Source organism: Argentina silus (genome assembly GCF_951799395.1).
Source record: "Argentina silus genome assembly, chromosome: 4".
In the NCBI taxonomy this organism is placed as follows: Eukaryota; Metazoa; Chordata; class Actinopteri; order Argentiniformes; family Argentinidae; genus Argentina; species Argentina silus.
Window position 1 is genome coordinate 25,564,502 of NC_139658.1, and position 15,874 is coordinate 25,580,375.

Below are 15,874 nucleotides of genomic sequence, written 5' to 3' on the forward strand. Positions count from 1 at the left end.
AGGGACAGACACTAGTTACTATGGCGATGCAGGGACAGACACTGGTTACTCTGGCGTTGCAGGGACAGACACTAGTTACTATGGCGATGCAGGGACAGACACTAGTTACTATGGCGATGCAGGGACAGACACTAGTTACTATGGCGATGCAGGGACAGATGCAGGTTACAGCATTATGACTTTACAATGTGATCAGTCAGGTTAGAATACATTCTAGTTAACCCTGTTAGTTTACATACATTCAAAAACAATACGCTCTCTAATCTTAAACACTAGATTAGACTAGATTAGACTAGTCTAGATTAGACTAGATTAGACTAGATTAGACTAGAGAGGGAAGGTCCATGGATCATTGATGATTTTATCCAGGATTTGTCTTAATCCGTTTTTGGGGAAACCACCCCTAGGCGTGACACCAGGAATAGGATCCTGTTTAAATACTTACAAAATAGACCCACCCGAGAGACTACAGCATGATAGAGCATGACTCTGGAGACTATGCTGTCCCAGACAAACACAGACAAGTGTTACAGTACAAAATATAAAAGTGGCCGCTTGGTGAAATTATAGGATCCAAACAGGCAGGTTATTATCTATCACATTCTAGGTAAATACTTTTCTTTTGATTTATGATACTGTACGTTTCAAAAACATAATATACTATCATCTATCATGCCCGAACAAAGATTAAGCCTTACTGCTGAACTAAAAGGCTTGTTAGGATTTAGCCCAGGGATTGGCTTAATTGTGTCTGGTAAACCCCGCCCACTAGACATTCCACTGCTAGACCTGTAATACTCTTAGCTTCTGCAGAAGAAGAGAGGTCACATGGCGGTCGGGATCACATGATGGTGCAGCAGCAGGTGGCGGGGTAGTCGTCGGCGTTCACCTCGTGTTCGTTGCCGTAGACGTAGTATTTATGGGTGTCGCCCTTCCACTTGTAGTTGACCTTGGTGATGGGGATCAACTCGATGGTTTGTTGCTGAAACGACAGATCAGTTCTCAGGTCAGCTGCAGGGACAGAGGTGATGACACATAGCCTACACCAAGGTCAGGGCTCAGGTGAAAGGTCAGGGATAAGCAGACAAACATATGGCCCACAGGTGGTGGAATATCCTACGGTAAAGCTGAATAATCCGTCTTCAGGAGAGAGAGAGGACATGCTAGTCATCTCCACCTGGGGAACATTATTGTGGATAAAACAAAAATGCTTGACATTCCACTTGTGTCTTCCTGTCAGCCGTTGTGAAAGTGGCCCGCTACGGTATCGCTTCCTTGCTGAGGACGGCCGGCGCTGACCAGCTTCAAGAGAAACAATCACATCCTACACCAAAGAGTTCCTCAAACAACACCTTAAACAGCCAGAGCGGCACCAGAACAACCAACTGTCATGTTATTTGGAGATTATTCAGGAGGAGCACCACAACTAAAATAAGGCTTTTGGTTGGTCAGAATGCTACTGCGTGTCTTTCTATAAGAAGACATCCCCTATAGGGAGTAGGGGGTCTGTCTATAGGGAGTAGGGGGTCTGTCTATAGGGGGTCTGTCTATTGGGAGTAGGGGGTCTGTCTATAGGGAGTAGGGGGTGTGTCTATAGGGAGTAGGGGGTCTGTCTATTGGGAGTAGGGGGTCTGTCTATTGGGAGTAGGGGGTGTGTCTATAGGGGGTCTGTCTATAGGGAGTAGGGGGTCTGTCTATAGGGAGTAGGGGGTCTGTCTATAGGGAGTAGGGGGTCTGTCTATAGGGAGTAGGGGGTCTGTCTATAGGGGGTCTCATACCTGCTGCAGGATGCGTGACTCTTTGGGGTACTCCGTCTGGTGTTCCCTGACCAATCGAGCAGAAGCCTCGGACAGGGCTGGGTCCGGGAAGCCCATCACTGGATACACCTGAGAGACAGAGGGACAGAGGGACAGAGGGACAGAGGGACAGAGGAGTCAGATGGGACAGAGGGACAGAGAGACAGAGGGACAGAGAGACAGAGGGACAGAGGGACAGAGGAGTCAGATGGGACAGAGGGACAGAGAGACAGAGGGACAGAGGGACAGAGAGACAGAGGGACAGAGAGACAGAGGGACAGAGGGACAGAGGGACAGAGGAGTCAGATGGGACAGAGGGACAGAGAGACAGAGGGACAGAGGGACAGAGGGACAGAGGAGTCAGATGGGACAGAGGGACAGAGAGACAGAGGGACAGAGAGACAGAGGGACAGAGGGACAGAGGGACAGAGAGACAGAGAGACAGAGGGACAGAGGGACAGAGAGACAGAGGGACAGAGGGACAGAGAGACAGAGGGACAGAGGGACAGAGAGACAGAGGGACAGAGGGACAGAGAGACAGAGGGACAGAGGAGTCAGATGGGACAGAGGGACAGAGAGACAGAGGGACAGAGGGACAGAGAGACAGAGGGACAGAGGGACAGAGAGACAGAGGGACAGAGGGACAGAGAGACAGAGGGACAGAGGGACAGAGAGACAGAGGGACAGAGGGACAGAGGAGTCAGATGGGACAGAGAGACAGAGGGACAGAGGAGTCAGATGGGACAGAGGGACAGAGGAGTCAGAACTTTTGCTTTTAATCTTTAACTATTTTTATTGTTGTTTTTACTGACTGTGCTTTTGTTTTACTTTTTATTTATCTATCTATTCTTGTTCTCTCCATGGAATGTAGAGTCTTTGAGGACTGAGAAAAGTGCTATACAAGTTAAATGCATTATTATTATTATTATTATTATTATTACATAACCTAATCTCAGCCTTGATCTAGTCTTACCATGAACTGGGTGATTTTGTAGAGCTCCTTTCCGGTGACAGAGCTGAGGCATTCATCGCCAAGGCCACTCGACTGGGGCGTGACATAGTCCCCAATGTTGTCCTTCCTAAACGACCGCCACAGACACAGGAACAAGAAGACAGGAAAACAAGAACGTGGCGTTGGGGAAGCGAACCACAACAAGCGTTGGTAAACTGGAGTTAGGCTACTTCCTGTTTCTTTACAGTAGTTACAGCATCACTTCCTATATCTGCCATTTAGCTGACACTCTTATCCACAGCGTCTTACATTGCAGTGAGTGCAGACATGTCAGTATATATATTCAGTATATGTGGTCCCAGCGGGAATCAAACCCACAACCAAAGCGTTGTTAGCGCCATGCTCCACCAACTGAGCCACAGAGGACTACTTCCTGTGTTGTAACAGTACATTGCATTATGGACACTAGCCTAGATGATTACGTTTCAGTTCCTTCAATCACGTTGAACATGTGCCAGCTGTGTGAACTCACCACACCACCGTGAGCTTGATGTAAGCCAGCAGCTGCCTATGTCCTTTACAGGTGTCACACTCCTTGGTGGCCGTGCCGTTGCACTCAGAACATCTACGAAACAACACACCTGCTGTCACTGACTGAGACGTGTCAACAGCGGTTTACACACAGGAGGAAGTGTCCACACTCAGGATCAAGCAACATTTAAATTCACTGGGCCAGACTTTGCTGGGCGAGGCTTTACTGAGCTATTTAATTGTACATTTTTTTTTTTTTACATTTGAGTAAGTTCGGCTGTGGATGTTCTAACTCTCTAGTAGACTGTTTCCACATGGAAGTCAAATACATTTAACTTAACCACACGGAAATGGTACAGGCACCAGGGGAGGTTGGTGGAGGTAGAAATTGGAGGACGGGCTCATGGTAATGCATCGTGTTTAATACCACTCCTCATTCCATTATATGCATTACCATGAGCCCGTCCTCCGATTTCTCCCTCCGCCGGCCTCCCCTAACCGGCACATATAGAGGCAGGTGACCATGACAGAGAGACGTACTTCTCGCGTCCCGTGGCGTCACACCGGCTGCAGGGCTCCTCGAGGCGCGTCCCCGAGCCGCTGCACACCCAGCACACTTTCTGAGGGGGGGGGATCAACATTTACCACACGGACAACAAACAGTCTGAACACCAACACACCGCCTGGACTCAGGGTTCAACAAACAGTCTGAACACCAACACACCGCCTGGACTCAGGGTTCAACAAACAGTCTGAACACCAACACACCGCCTGGACTCAGGGTTCAACAAACAGTCTGAACACCAACACACCGCCTGGACTCAGGGTTCAACAAACAGTCTGAACACCAACACACCGCCTGGACTCAGGGTTCAACAAACAGTCTGAACACCAACACACCGCCTGGACTCAGGGTTCAACAAACAGTCTGAACACCAACACACCGCCTGGACTCAGGGTTCCTCCTCAAAGATACAGTGTTCCATCCTGTTTGTGAACTGGTATTCATACGTGTCACTCCACAATGAAGAATCATATAAAATATTAACAAGTTACATTCAATTTCATTACAGAATAGCTTCCATAATACACAGTGATGACATAATACACAGTGATGACATTATAAAGTGCACTGGGATAAAACATTGAGTACATCCAATGCCATATCAAATAGATACAACTAAGTACATAGAAACATGTAGTGAGGATCACTGATTGAGTTGTGAGATCAGATCTGCCATATGGACATGCGGTGAACACCACAGTCATTCTTATAATAGTTGACTATGTCTACAGGACCAAGAGCAGACCTCTCTCCCCCCTGACACCCTGCATTAGCAACAGAACAGAAGTCCTTTCTCTAGCACTGTGACTGCCAATGGCAGCTGTTCTTATCAGAGGTTTGGCTTACAGATCTTATGACTCGTGTAGTTGATTGACTTACTTACACAAATGCACTAACAGCGACAATGCAAACATTCTGCTCCAACAACAAAGAGTCTATAGTTCAGAACCAGGTTCATAACTCACATTCCCAGCTCCGCTACATTCCTCACAGGGAAGGGTCCCACTGGAGTGACAGGTGTGACAGTCCTGCAAACACAGACGGCATCTCTGAAGTAACTCACACCCCCGGACATGTCAATCAAATCTCACATCAAAGCAACCGTATGTATCTGACTTTGAACGTGAGACCAGACCAGCGACCGTGGTTTGTGGTCAACAATACAACATTGATCATTAAGCAAACATTTATCTCACAAACTGTCTCTAATTCTGGAACACTCACCACCTAGAGAACCAAGTGTTTAATGTGGTGTTTACCTAGCGAGAATACTTTGATTGGCTACAAAATGAAGCATCGTCATTCATGCATTTTTCGGTGAATAAAGTCGCCCTTGAGCACTCTAGAATGTTGGCCATTTGGGCGACTTTATTCACCCTCGGCGCTGAAGGAGTTAAATATCATTTGAGAACCAGTGCTGCTCCGTCACCTTGATGGAGGAGGTGAAGGGGACCCGGATCTCCTCGGTGTGGTCCTTGAAGAAGGGGGGCAGCTGCACCTGGACCTCCCAGGGGCGCGGAGCGGTCTGGGTGTAGAAGTCTGCCACTTCCCCTGTCAAGCACACAGCAGAAACAAATCCCCAGTGTGGGATGCATTACGGCCGATAGGTCCACAATGGCGGAGAGTTGTCCAGTTTCCCAGGATGTAGGTCTGCGGAGGGTGTTGGGTGTCAGAGGAGGCCACTCGGACGCGGCTACGCTTGCCAAACGTAAACAGCATCTAAAGCGGAGATTTTCCATGACAGAGCAGAACGCGAGTCGGGGCTCGGAAAAACTGCTTTGTTTGTATTTCCTGTACACAGATTTAGAAGCCAAATACTGGAGGACATAAGAATAATAAGAATAAGAATAAGAATAATATTATTATTATTATTGTTAGGAGAATAAAGTTGTTGTAGGATTCATGGTGATGGATCCCACCTCCGCATGGCTACAGGAGCAGACGATGATATGCCACGTTTCATAAAGTATGATCAGATCAGATTAGACTTTATTGATTCCCAAGGGAGACTAATGGATTGCACCAACCAATAAATACACAAACATATACAGTAGAACATCAGTGGAGGCTGGTGGAGGTAGAGATCAGAGGACGGGCTCATTGCAATGCATGGAACGGAGTGAGGAACGGTATCAAACATCAAACACACCTGTTTGATACCATTCCTCATTGCATTCTATACATTACAATGAGCCCGTCCTCCGATTTCTACCTCTGCCGGCCTCCCCTGATGTACACAGAGATAGCAGTTTGTTTACCTTCGTGAGGCTTGGTGGCCCACTCCGTGGATCTGGACTCAGTGAAGGTCTGCAGGCGGTACTATGGAAACACAAGTGTTTAGACAACAACAGTAAACAAACACGTGGCCAATGGATGAGGTCTGTTGTTTTGGCAACAAGAGATCCGTCCAATAGGGTTCTCTTCCAGTGCTACAGAAAACAACAGACATTCTATCAGACTGAAAATCGCTGTCATCACTGGGTTGACAGTCTACTTCTCTTCCCAGGAGAGAGAGAGAGACAGAGAGAGAGAGAGAGAGAGAGAGAGAGAGAGAGAGAGAGAGGGAGACAGAGAAGTGTCTGTTACCCTGTATGTGTTGTACTCCTCCATCTTAGTGATCACTCCATCATTGGCTGGACCGCTGCTATAGCAACAATGGCCGCCCACAAACTCCTTGAAGGCGCCCCGCGCCGTATCCTCGGAGATGGAGGGGATGCTGGAGACAAGCACACCACGTAACCATGACGCCTCAGACCTCAACACCAGAACATGTCACCCTCCAGAGTCAACCAATCAACTAAAACATCAGTCTAGGTCATTACAATATCTAATGAGAAACGCTAGCAGTGGATTTACTCCAAATAACGACGGGCCCCTTTCCCCACGCTGAAGTCAACAACAACAACAACAACAACAACAACAACAACAACAGCAACAGCAATCCTTTATTTTCATTGGCTGATCAAGAGATGGGTCATACTTCCAGTCAACGACAGGAGTGGGCTCTGGCATAGGGATGGGGTTCACGGGCACGGGTGGGGGGAGGTATCCACCTGGGGGGGGCAGTCAAGAGGGTCTGGGATCAATACTGGTGATCAGGAACACAACACATTGATCAGTCATGGAAGTGGGTGTGTCACTGGCCCATTCCACAGGCTCAACCAACACATGGAAACATCACTTACTGCTGCAGCCAACAGAGAGAGGGAGAGAGGGAGAGAGGGAGAGAGGGATAGAGGTGTAGAGGTATAGAATGATAGAGGTGTGGAGGTGTAGAGGTGTAGAGGGATAGAGGTGTGGAGGGATAGAGGTGTAGAGGGATAGAGGTGTAGAGGGACAGAGGTGTGGAGGGATAGAGAGACAGGTGTAGAGGTGTGGAGGGATAGAGGGATAGAGGTGTGGAGGTGTAGAGGTGTAGAGGGATAGAGGTGTGGAGGGATAGAGGTGTAGAGGGATAGAGGTGTGGAGAGATAGAGGTGTGGAGGGATAGAGGTGTAGAGGGATAGAGGTGTGGAGAGATAGAGGTGTGGAGAGATAGAGGTATGGAGGTGTAGAGGGATAGAGGTGTGGAGGGAAAGAGGTGAGGAGGGATAGAGGGATAGAGGTGTGGAGGGATAGAGGTGTAGAGGGATAGAGGTGTGGAGGGAAAGAGGTGAGGAGGGATAGAGGGATAGAGGTGTGGAGAGATAGAGGTATGGAGGTGTAGAGGGATAGAGGTGTGGAGGGAAAGAGGTGAGGAGGGATAGAGGGATAGAGGTGTGGAGGGATAGAGGTGTGGAGGGATAGAGGTGTAGAGGGATAGAGGTGTAGAGGGATAGAGGTGTGGAGGGATAGAGGTGTGGAGGGATAGAGGTGTAGAGGGATAGAGGTGTGGAGGGAAAGAGGTGAGGAGGGATAGAGGGATAGAGGTGTGGAGGGATAGAGGTGTGGAGGGATAGAGGGGTAGAGCTTGATGACTCATATCCCACCTCCTCCTAACACGGTGTCCTCATAGCCTGGCACGTTGCCAAACATGCTGGGCGGGGGGGCCATGGGTCCGGGCCCGGCCACCGGGGGGGCGTAGAGAGCTGGAAGATACAGAACAAGATTAAACCTGTCGGCTGAGATATGAAACCTGGAGGTTAACATACGCCTGACTGCATCTGAACTCCACCTGTACACTGGATGGTGCTGCTCATTTTCATTCATATCAGTATTATTATTGTTTTTATGACTTGTGGTTGTAAAATTGTTTTAGATTGCTTTATGTTTTATGATTACATTCTATTGTTGTTGTTGTGGATGGTGAGAGCTGCTCTGCCCAAGGCATTTGGTTGCACTGTGTACTTGAACTGTGTTCCATGGACTATACACTAGTAGATTGATTATTAACTCAGCCGCTGTGGTCTATGGTAGTGTCCTGTAGGAGTGGCGTTAGACTCCAGATGTGAGTCACTTCATGGTACACATGCTACATATAGGACAGTTCCTTGTAGGGGGTATGGAAGTAGAGGACATAGTGAAGTGTTGCCTGCGGGGATCGGAGAACCTTAAGACCGCCTATAGGACGACTTTATCCCGCAGGAGAGGAGTGTCCGAGTGTCCGTTCAGACCCTCACTGGCAGCCTATGTCCTCACTCGCACACTTCTATTATAATGTTGAAAGATACATTCCAAGATCATGATATCCATAATAATAGCAAACGATGATCATTGGTCCTATGTTAAATTGGTTGAGTCCTGCAGCTGTTCCTGGGAGCAGATCAGCCCTCCCAGTCTGCACGGTCGGTGGGTGGGTGATCTGACACCGGGAGGAGGGGGGGCTAACGGGAATACCGAGTTCCTATAACCTCCCGTCGTCACGCCAATACAAATCATTCTAAACCGAAATCATACGAAAGCAAAATGCGCTTGAATTGGAACAATATTTGAAACAACAATTGAAGTAATACTAGTGTTCCTAATGGAGACATTTAAAACAGTCTATGCAGAGTAAATGTAGTGTAAGACGGAGCGTATTCATTCAACAGAACATAATGTTTCTAAGATCAGTCACTTACCTTGTCCCTCTTGAGGATGGAACATCGTGTTTTATCAAATAACAGACTATCGACTACTGGTAAAAAAGGAACTGACTGAGATTGAATCGACAGGGAGTGATATCGGGCTTCTGCACACTTAAACGCCACTCCCAGTTTTCTACAGTCTTCGAGGGAACCGACTCCGCCCTCATCAAATACCCCAGGCCGCAGCCCCCCACCCCACCCCACCCCCACCCCCACCCCACCCCACAGCCTCCTATCCTCCTTTTCTCCGAGCCTGCGGTGTAGTTTAACATTATATGGAAAAGCATGAACATTTCCTTCCAGAGTACAAAAACTAAAACAAAGATCGTCGACTGATGGAATTCCATCTATTTGGATAAATTCTAAGAACATCTCAAACTGTTGAAATCTTTACATATTTGCGTTACATTTTTGACCTTCAGCACTAAGCCGAAGCAGTCAAAAGAAAGCAGCACAACAAGTTGAGACGGAGGTCTCATAATGTTCGGCTGTTCCTTAGGCATATATTTCAAAGGTCACAAACTGGAACTGTTTATCTGTGAAATGAAAGCATGCTTATTGCAAGTTATAACTTGATATAGGTAGGCTATATTTAAGACCCTGAGATGCATTTTGACCAATGATCAATCAGTTCATTTTTGAAATGACTGAAAGGTGAAGATCTGGAAATGATATTGTATATATTGGTAGCTTGATATTTTGATGCATTTTATACTTGTGTCAAAAGAGGAAAACCTTATCTTTGCGGTTTAGAGATGTTTCCTGTTAGGCTGTGCTGTTTCTTCACCGTTTACCCCTCTAAGACTCCGCAACTCTCCACCTAAATGTGCGGACGCGTGTTTATTCATGATAGGCTGATAATGATGCTTCCCTTAAGGACGACCTTTGTTAGAACAGAGTACATGAAGTTAGTGGTCATATTGTTAAACGACGCAGGGCATCATATTGTACCTTGTGTATGCTATACTCTGTATGTGAAGCTCCCAGATATCTGAATTCATTGATTTTCTTCACCTGGACCACTGACCAAACCTCACTTCTTGACCTTTGCTCCTGACATTATAGAAGTTGTAAAGTTATACACCCAAACATGTCTGCAATGGTCCCTGCAGTAGCTGCAATGGTCCCTGCAGTAGCTGCAATGGTCCCTGCAGTAGCTGCAATGGTCCCTGCAGTAGCTACAATGGTCCCTGCAGTAGCTGCAATGGTCCCTGCAGTAGCTGCAATGGTCCCTGCAGTAGCTGCAATGGTCCCTGCAGTAGCTGCAACAAGAGACGATGTGGAGTTATTTAAACCAGTCTGAGACGTGAACTGTCATCAACACGCACTGTGACGACACAAGGGGAAGAGATTCATGTTTATACAAACATACTTGTGAGGTTGTTCCGCCAAACTCATTTGAAAACCACTACAATAGTTGAGTCTTTGTGTGTGTTAGCTGATATATGGCTGCCGGCCTTCACTGGGTGGAACAGGTAAGACCCGTTCTCTCCATACTGGCATACACACCGTGTCAAAACCACCTCAGAGGGCTCATGAAGCAGGACACTAAAGTGTTATATATCAGTTTGGATTTGAAATCAAACAATTACTATGGAGTCCAAGTAGAGATTCTCAGCTTTAAATTAATGTTGTTGTTTGTTTGTCAGATTGGGTTCACCATTTAGAAAGTTGTTTTTTTAACATACTCCCCCTATTTCAGCTCCAAAAGTAATGTAAAAAGTAATATAAGTGCCATCCAATGAGTTTGGAGGTATTTGCTTGTACTCGTGCAGACTTCTGCAGGCTTTTTAGGTACTTTTTAGTCAACTGTATCCTGACCGTTCTTTTTGAGGATAACTAGTGGTTTGCACCTTGCAGTGAAGCCTCTGTAGTTTGGCTGGTGACATATTCTGAGGATGGTCTCTGACACATTCATGCCTGCCTCCTGGAGAGTGTTCCTGATCTGTGGAACAGTTGTTGTTGTTTTTTTTTCTTCATTATGGTGAGCATTCTTCGGTCATCCACTTTAGAAGTCTTGGCCTACCAGCCTGTTTGCGATTGCTGAGCTCACCAGTGCTTTTTTTTCTTTTAAATATGTTTGTTAGGGCATTTCTGCTTTATTGGGATAGAGACAGCGGAGATAGACAGGAAGGATGGGTGAGAGAGAGGAGGGATGACATGCAAGACGTGTCGAGGGTCGGGATGGAACCAGGAACCTTGTGATGATGTGGTACGCCATTAAACAGCCTGGTTGTTTTTCTTTTTTTAATGATGTTATAAGCTGATGTTATAAACTGATGATTTTGGTAAGTCTAAGGTTTTGACTATGTTTCTCATTGATTTAAAGCTTTGAATCTCTACTTTAACCTCATAGTAATTGTTTGATCTCAAACCCAAACTGTTGGAGTATAAAGCTGAAAGAAGACAACTTGCTACTTCTTTCCAGTAATTATGGAAGTTACTGTATTTCGGACTTGAAGAAAGGCAGAATGGTATACCGTATCTTGGTCCGAATTATTTTAAGTTATGGTTAACAACAAGAATTCTGGGTAATATGGAAATTACTAAAAGTATATTACCATGATATTATACATACTTCATACCGTTACGCGATGCGTGCTCATCCCTGATTTTAAATACACTTAAGTCTACTTTGTTTTCGCTCGGGGCGTCAGAAGCAACCAGGGATGGTAGCCGGAGGATGTGATGATGGTAGCTGGAGGATGTGATGATGGTAGCTGGAGGATGTGGTGATGGTAGCCGGAGGATGTGATGATGGTAGCCGGAGGATGTGATGATGGTAGCCGGAGGATGTGGTTTTATTTATTATCTCCTCCACGATCCACCACGGAGACGGAGGCTTCCTGAGGATTCATCACGGCTCCAAATCAACCTACTGCGCATGAAACCAGTCTGAGAAGACTTCAGCTTTGTGACATGGTGCATTATCATGCTGGAAGGAGCCATTAGAAGATGGGTCAATTGTGGCCATGAAGGGAAGCACATGGTCAGCAACAATACTCAAATAGGCTGTGGCATTCAAGAGATGATTGATTGGTATTAACGGGCCCAAAGTGTGCCAAGAGAACATTCTCCACCCCATTCCACCACCTCCACCGTGAGAAGGTGTCCAGGTGTTCCACCACCTCCACCGTGAGAAGGTGTCCAGGTGTTCCACCACCTCCACCGTGAGAAGGTGTCCAGGTGTTCCTAATAAAGTGACCGTCGGTCTCTCCTCCTCTATTACCCAGCATTCCCCGCATGCCTGGTCCCGTCTCCCCGGACCTCGTCTCCGTCTGCCTCCGGAGCGACCGACCGACCCACCGACCGACCGACCGGTGAGTTGGCTTTGGATCTCCCATTTCTACCATTGAACGGTTCTGATCTTGCTAGAATAATAGGATCCGTCCGTTTGAAGCACATACTTTGCGTAGTTGACGTTATTGAAACCCACAGAACCGCCATTTTCTTTTCAACAATGAAAATAGCCGTCGAGTAGCGATGGACGTGGCAGTGCGGACTGTAATTAGTACACATATACTGTTATATTACACACACACACACACACACACACACACACACACATATATATTAGAAGACAGTGTATCCTCAGCCTAGCCGTGTTTGGCCTGGTTGTTGTGTGCCGATGCTGTGTTGTTCCATACGGCGATATATGGTTAACCAGCATCCTTTTACACGGCACCACTGGCCTGTCCAGGCAGGAGCAGACCAGTCAGACCAGTCAGACCAGTCAGACCACTCTGGGTGACAGTATGCAACCCTGTGGCCTCGGTGGATACATTGCAACACTGTCAATTACGCCACAACTTCACCAGAGCTCTGTGGGTGGGTGGGTGTGTGGGTGGGGGTCCTCTTCCAGGGAAATGTGGCCTTGTGTAAGTGCATTGTTGTGCAATTCCTACAAATAAGTTTAAGCACCAACCCACAACCCTGGGGGATCGTACTGTTCCATGTTTCTAATCCTGACAGCTTGTTTTCCTTCAGGCAAGATGGCCGCCCTCAGGCCGTTGACCAGGCCGAAGATCGTCAAGAAAAGGACGAAGAAGTTCATCAGACACCAGTCTGACCGCTACGTCAAGGTCAAGGTACGGTGGTTACAGTTACTGTGATGTTGGAGTCTACTGTTATGTCAGTACAGACAGCCTACTGCATTATAATCAAGTCAAGAGTCATACTGATGTGATACAGATCTAAGGTGTCTATGCTGCTGTTGTGCCCTTGAGCAAGGCACTAAACCCCTACCTGCTCCAGGGGCCCCTGATGATGGCTGACCCTGTGCCCAGAGCTGTTCTCTCTGTGTGTGTGTGTGTGTGTGTGTGTAAAAAAATAAATAATAATAATTCCCCTCAAGTACATTTATTGATTCCCATCTTCTTCTGAGGCCTTCTGTAGATCTGAATATGGAATGTCACATGACATGTTATTGTTTAGTATGACTACTAACTTTTGACACCTGTCATCACACGTCCTCCTCCTCCGTAGGAAAACTGGCGTAAACCCAGAGGCATCGACAACAGGGTCCGCCGCAGGTTCAAAGGTCAGATGCTGATGCCCAACATTGGCTACGGCAGCAACAGGAAGACCAAGCACATGCTGCCCTCGGGCTTCAGGAAGTTCCTGGTGCACAACATCAAGGAGCTGGAGGTCCTCATGATGAGCAACAAGTAAGACCGTAACACAGCTCTGACTCACTCAGCACCCAGGGGGAATAAAGACCGTAACACAGCTCTGACTCACTCAGCACCCGGGGGGAATAAAGACCGTGACACAGCTCTCAGACTCAGCACCTGGGGGAATAAAGTCGCCCAAACGGTCGATGTTCTAGAGTGCCAAGGGTGACTTTATTCACCAGAAATACATCAATGACGATGCATCATTTTGTAGCCACGGTATTGTTGCTAGGTAAACACCACATAGAACACTTGGCACTCCCGGCGGTGAACGTTTCCAGAATTCTTTAGCAGTTGGTGAGTAAACGGTGACGGCTGTAATGTTTAAGAATTCTTCAGAATTTAATGTTTATCTTGTGGTGTCAGCAGTGTTTGATCTGAATGATGTTGTTTTACGTAGAGTACCAGTCAACAGTTTGGACACACCTTCTCATTCAATGGTTTTTCTTTATTTTTATTACTTTCTACATTGTAGATTAATATTGAAGACATCAAAACTATGAAGGAACACATATGGAATTATGTAGTAAACAAAATAAAGTGTTCAACAAACTAGAATATGGTTTATATTTTAGATTCTTCAAAGTAGCCACCTTTTGCTTTGATGACAGCTTTGCACACTCTTGGCAAGGTGTGTCCAGACTTTTGACTGGTACTGTACATACAGTGTGTCATGTACGTGTCATACCTGGGTTGTGTTCAGTAGGCATGAAGCAGCAGGCATGGGAAGTGATTTGACATTTAAAAGCCAGATTCTCATTTTTTTTTTTTTTTTTTACATTTATGGCATTGAGCAGACGCCTTTATCCAAAGCGACTTACAACAAATACATTTGTTTAAGTAAGTGAATCATCTGAACATCAGTCATCATAAGATAAAGTAATCAACTGTACAGGGGGGTAGTGGGGATGAAGAGGTCTTTAGGAGGGACCGTTAAGATGTAGCCTGAAGAGAAGGGTCTTCAATCTATGGCGGAAGATTGGTAGTGACTCTGCAGTCCTGACAGCAGTGGAGTCCTTCCCACCAGCGGAGCGCCAGGACAGTGAAAAGCTGTTGCGAAACATGTTGCTACCTTCTCCCCTATCGAACACAACCCACATACCTGTCCCTCGTCCTCCATGTTGAAATGTCTGTCAGCCGTTCCTAGGAGTAGACACTAGACTAGATACGCCTGCCTTCTGGGATCAGTGGTCCCTGCAGAGTCTTCCATACTCATGCCAGGTGTTGAACCAGGAGGGAGAGCAGAGCAGAGGAAATGCCCATTCCACCCCTGGCTCTCCCATAGCCTTCAGGTGGAAGATAACCTGCTACACGCGGTACCACAGCAGTCACAGTTCTGGCTTCACTCACCAACCGCCAAAGAGTTCCGGAACCCTCACCACCTAGAGGGCAGAGTGTTCTATGTGGTGTTCACCTAGCAACAACACTCTGATTGGCTACAAAATGAAGCATCGTCATTTATGCGTTTTTGGTGAATAGGGCACTCTAGGATGTTGACAACTTTATTCAGCCTTGGCAATAAATGAGTTAACCGTAATGGTCCTGTTTTCTGGAGACAGATTAAGCCTACTCCACGAAAAGCTATCCCTAATGGAGAGTCACTCTTGAATGTGTGATTTAGTCCAGGTCTTGGCTTACCTGTGGCTGGGAAACCGCCCCAATATGTTTGACATTTGCGTGTACTTGGTCAGGAATCTGGCATGTTTTGGTGTCACTGTTTTCAGCGATGCATCTGTGGTGATGGTCTGTCTGTGTTGGGAACCCTGCCATCCTCAGCTGATGGTGCGGTGTGCTAACATTGTGTTCTGTGTTTCACGTAGGACCCACTGCGCAGAAATAGCCCACAATGTCTCCTCAAAGAACAGGAAGCTGATTGTGGAGCGGGCCGCCCAATTGGCCATCAAGATCACCAATCCCAACGCCCGCCTGCGCAGCGAGGAGAACGAATGATCCGGGCCTTTCTGTGTTCCTCTACGAAATAAAGTGTATATTTGTAAATACAACTTAAAGCCCCTCTGTTGTGTGTGAGTGATATTTCAGTGGGTCTAAATGCATGTTGTAATCTTTTAGATCTTACACCATGGGATGCAGTGGGATGCAGTGGGATGCAGTGACTGCTGTGATGTTCGATGATGCTACAGAATTGCACTGAATACCGATGGCTTTGAAAAAGTCCCTTTAATGACACCTGAAGGGCTGAAAGGCATGTCTTAATCGTTGGCTGTGGGTCAGATACTAACCTCAGATCCACTCACGTAACTTGACTTCTCCCTTTGACATAACGTGTGATTATCTAAGGGAAACCCAAGATG

General features: G+C 46.8%; 2 protein-coding genes across 3 annotated transcripts in view; one reads left to right on the top strand and one right to left on the bottom strand.

Annotated features, from left to right (window-relative positions):
• LOC310803536 (protein SSUH2 homolog) overlaps positions 1-9,007 on the bottom strand; it is an 11,173-nt gene extending 2,166 nt beyond the window's left edge. The window contains exons 1-12 of the mRNA XM_083668356.1: positions 8,884-9,007; positions 7,813-7,911; positions 6,825-6,897; positions 6,431-6,560; positions 6,103-6,163; positions 5,274-5,395; positions 4,810-4,872; positions 3,820-3,899; positions 3,281-3,373; positions 2,770-2,875; positions 1,779-1,886; positions 1-982 (exon numbers count right to left, since the gene is read on the bottom strand). The exon at positions 1-982 is cut by the window's left edge and continues 2,166 nt beyond it. Coding sequence (XP_083524482.1) covers positions 842-982; positions 1,779-1,886; positions 2,770-2,875; positions 3,281-3,373; positions 3,820-3,899; positions 4,810-4,872; positions 5,274-5,395; positions 6,103-6,163; positions 6,431-6,560; positions 6,825-6,897; positions 7,813-7,911; positions 8,884-8,908 — 1,101 coding nt within the window. The 5' untranslated portion in view covers positions 8,909-9,007 and the 3' untranslated portion in view covers positions 1-841. The remainder of the gene's footprint in view (positions 983-1,778; positions 1,887-2,769; positions 2,876-3,280; positions 3,374-3,819; positions 3,900-4,809; positions 4,873-5,273; positions 5,396-6,102; positions 6,164-6,430; positions 6,561-6,824; positions 6,898-7,812; positions 7,912-8,883) is intronic.
• A 3,093-nt stretch (positions 9,008-12,100) lies between these two features.
• Positions 12,101-15,660, top strand: rpl32 (ribosomal protein L32). 2 transcript variants are annotated; one of them, XM_083668168.1, is made up of 4 exons: positions 12,101-12,209; positions 12,877-12,977; positions 13,375-13,556; positions 15,383-15,660. In XM_083668168.1, the coding sequence occupies exons 2-4, from the start codon at positions 12,882-12,884 to the stop codon at positions 15,510-15,512; spliced, it is 408 nt and encodes a 135-aa protein (XP_083524294.1). In that variant the 5' UTR covers positions 12,101-12,209; positions 12,877-12,881; the 3' UTR covers positions 15,513-15,660. The 2 variants fall into 2 exon arrangements, with proteins under 2 accessions (XP_083524294.1, XP_083524295.1); XM_083668169.1 differs by lacking the exon at positions 12,101-12,209 and adding an exon at positions 12,746-12,767.
• Positions 15,661-15,874: the final 214 nt, after the last annotated feature.

Coding starts and splice junctions, on each gene's coding strand:
- rpl32 (XM_083668168.1), top strand. CDS start 12,882: ATGGCCGCCCTCAGGCCGTTGACCAGGCCGAAGATCGTCAAGAAAAGG. Junction 12,978..13,374: donor ACCGCTACGTCAAGGTCAAG/GTACGGTGGTTA, acceptor CCTCCTCCGTAG/GAAAACTGGCGTAAACCCAG. Junction 13,557..15,382: donor GTCCTCATGATGAGCAACAA/GTAAGACCGTAA, acceptor TGTTTCACGTAG/GACCCACTGCGCAGAAATAG.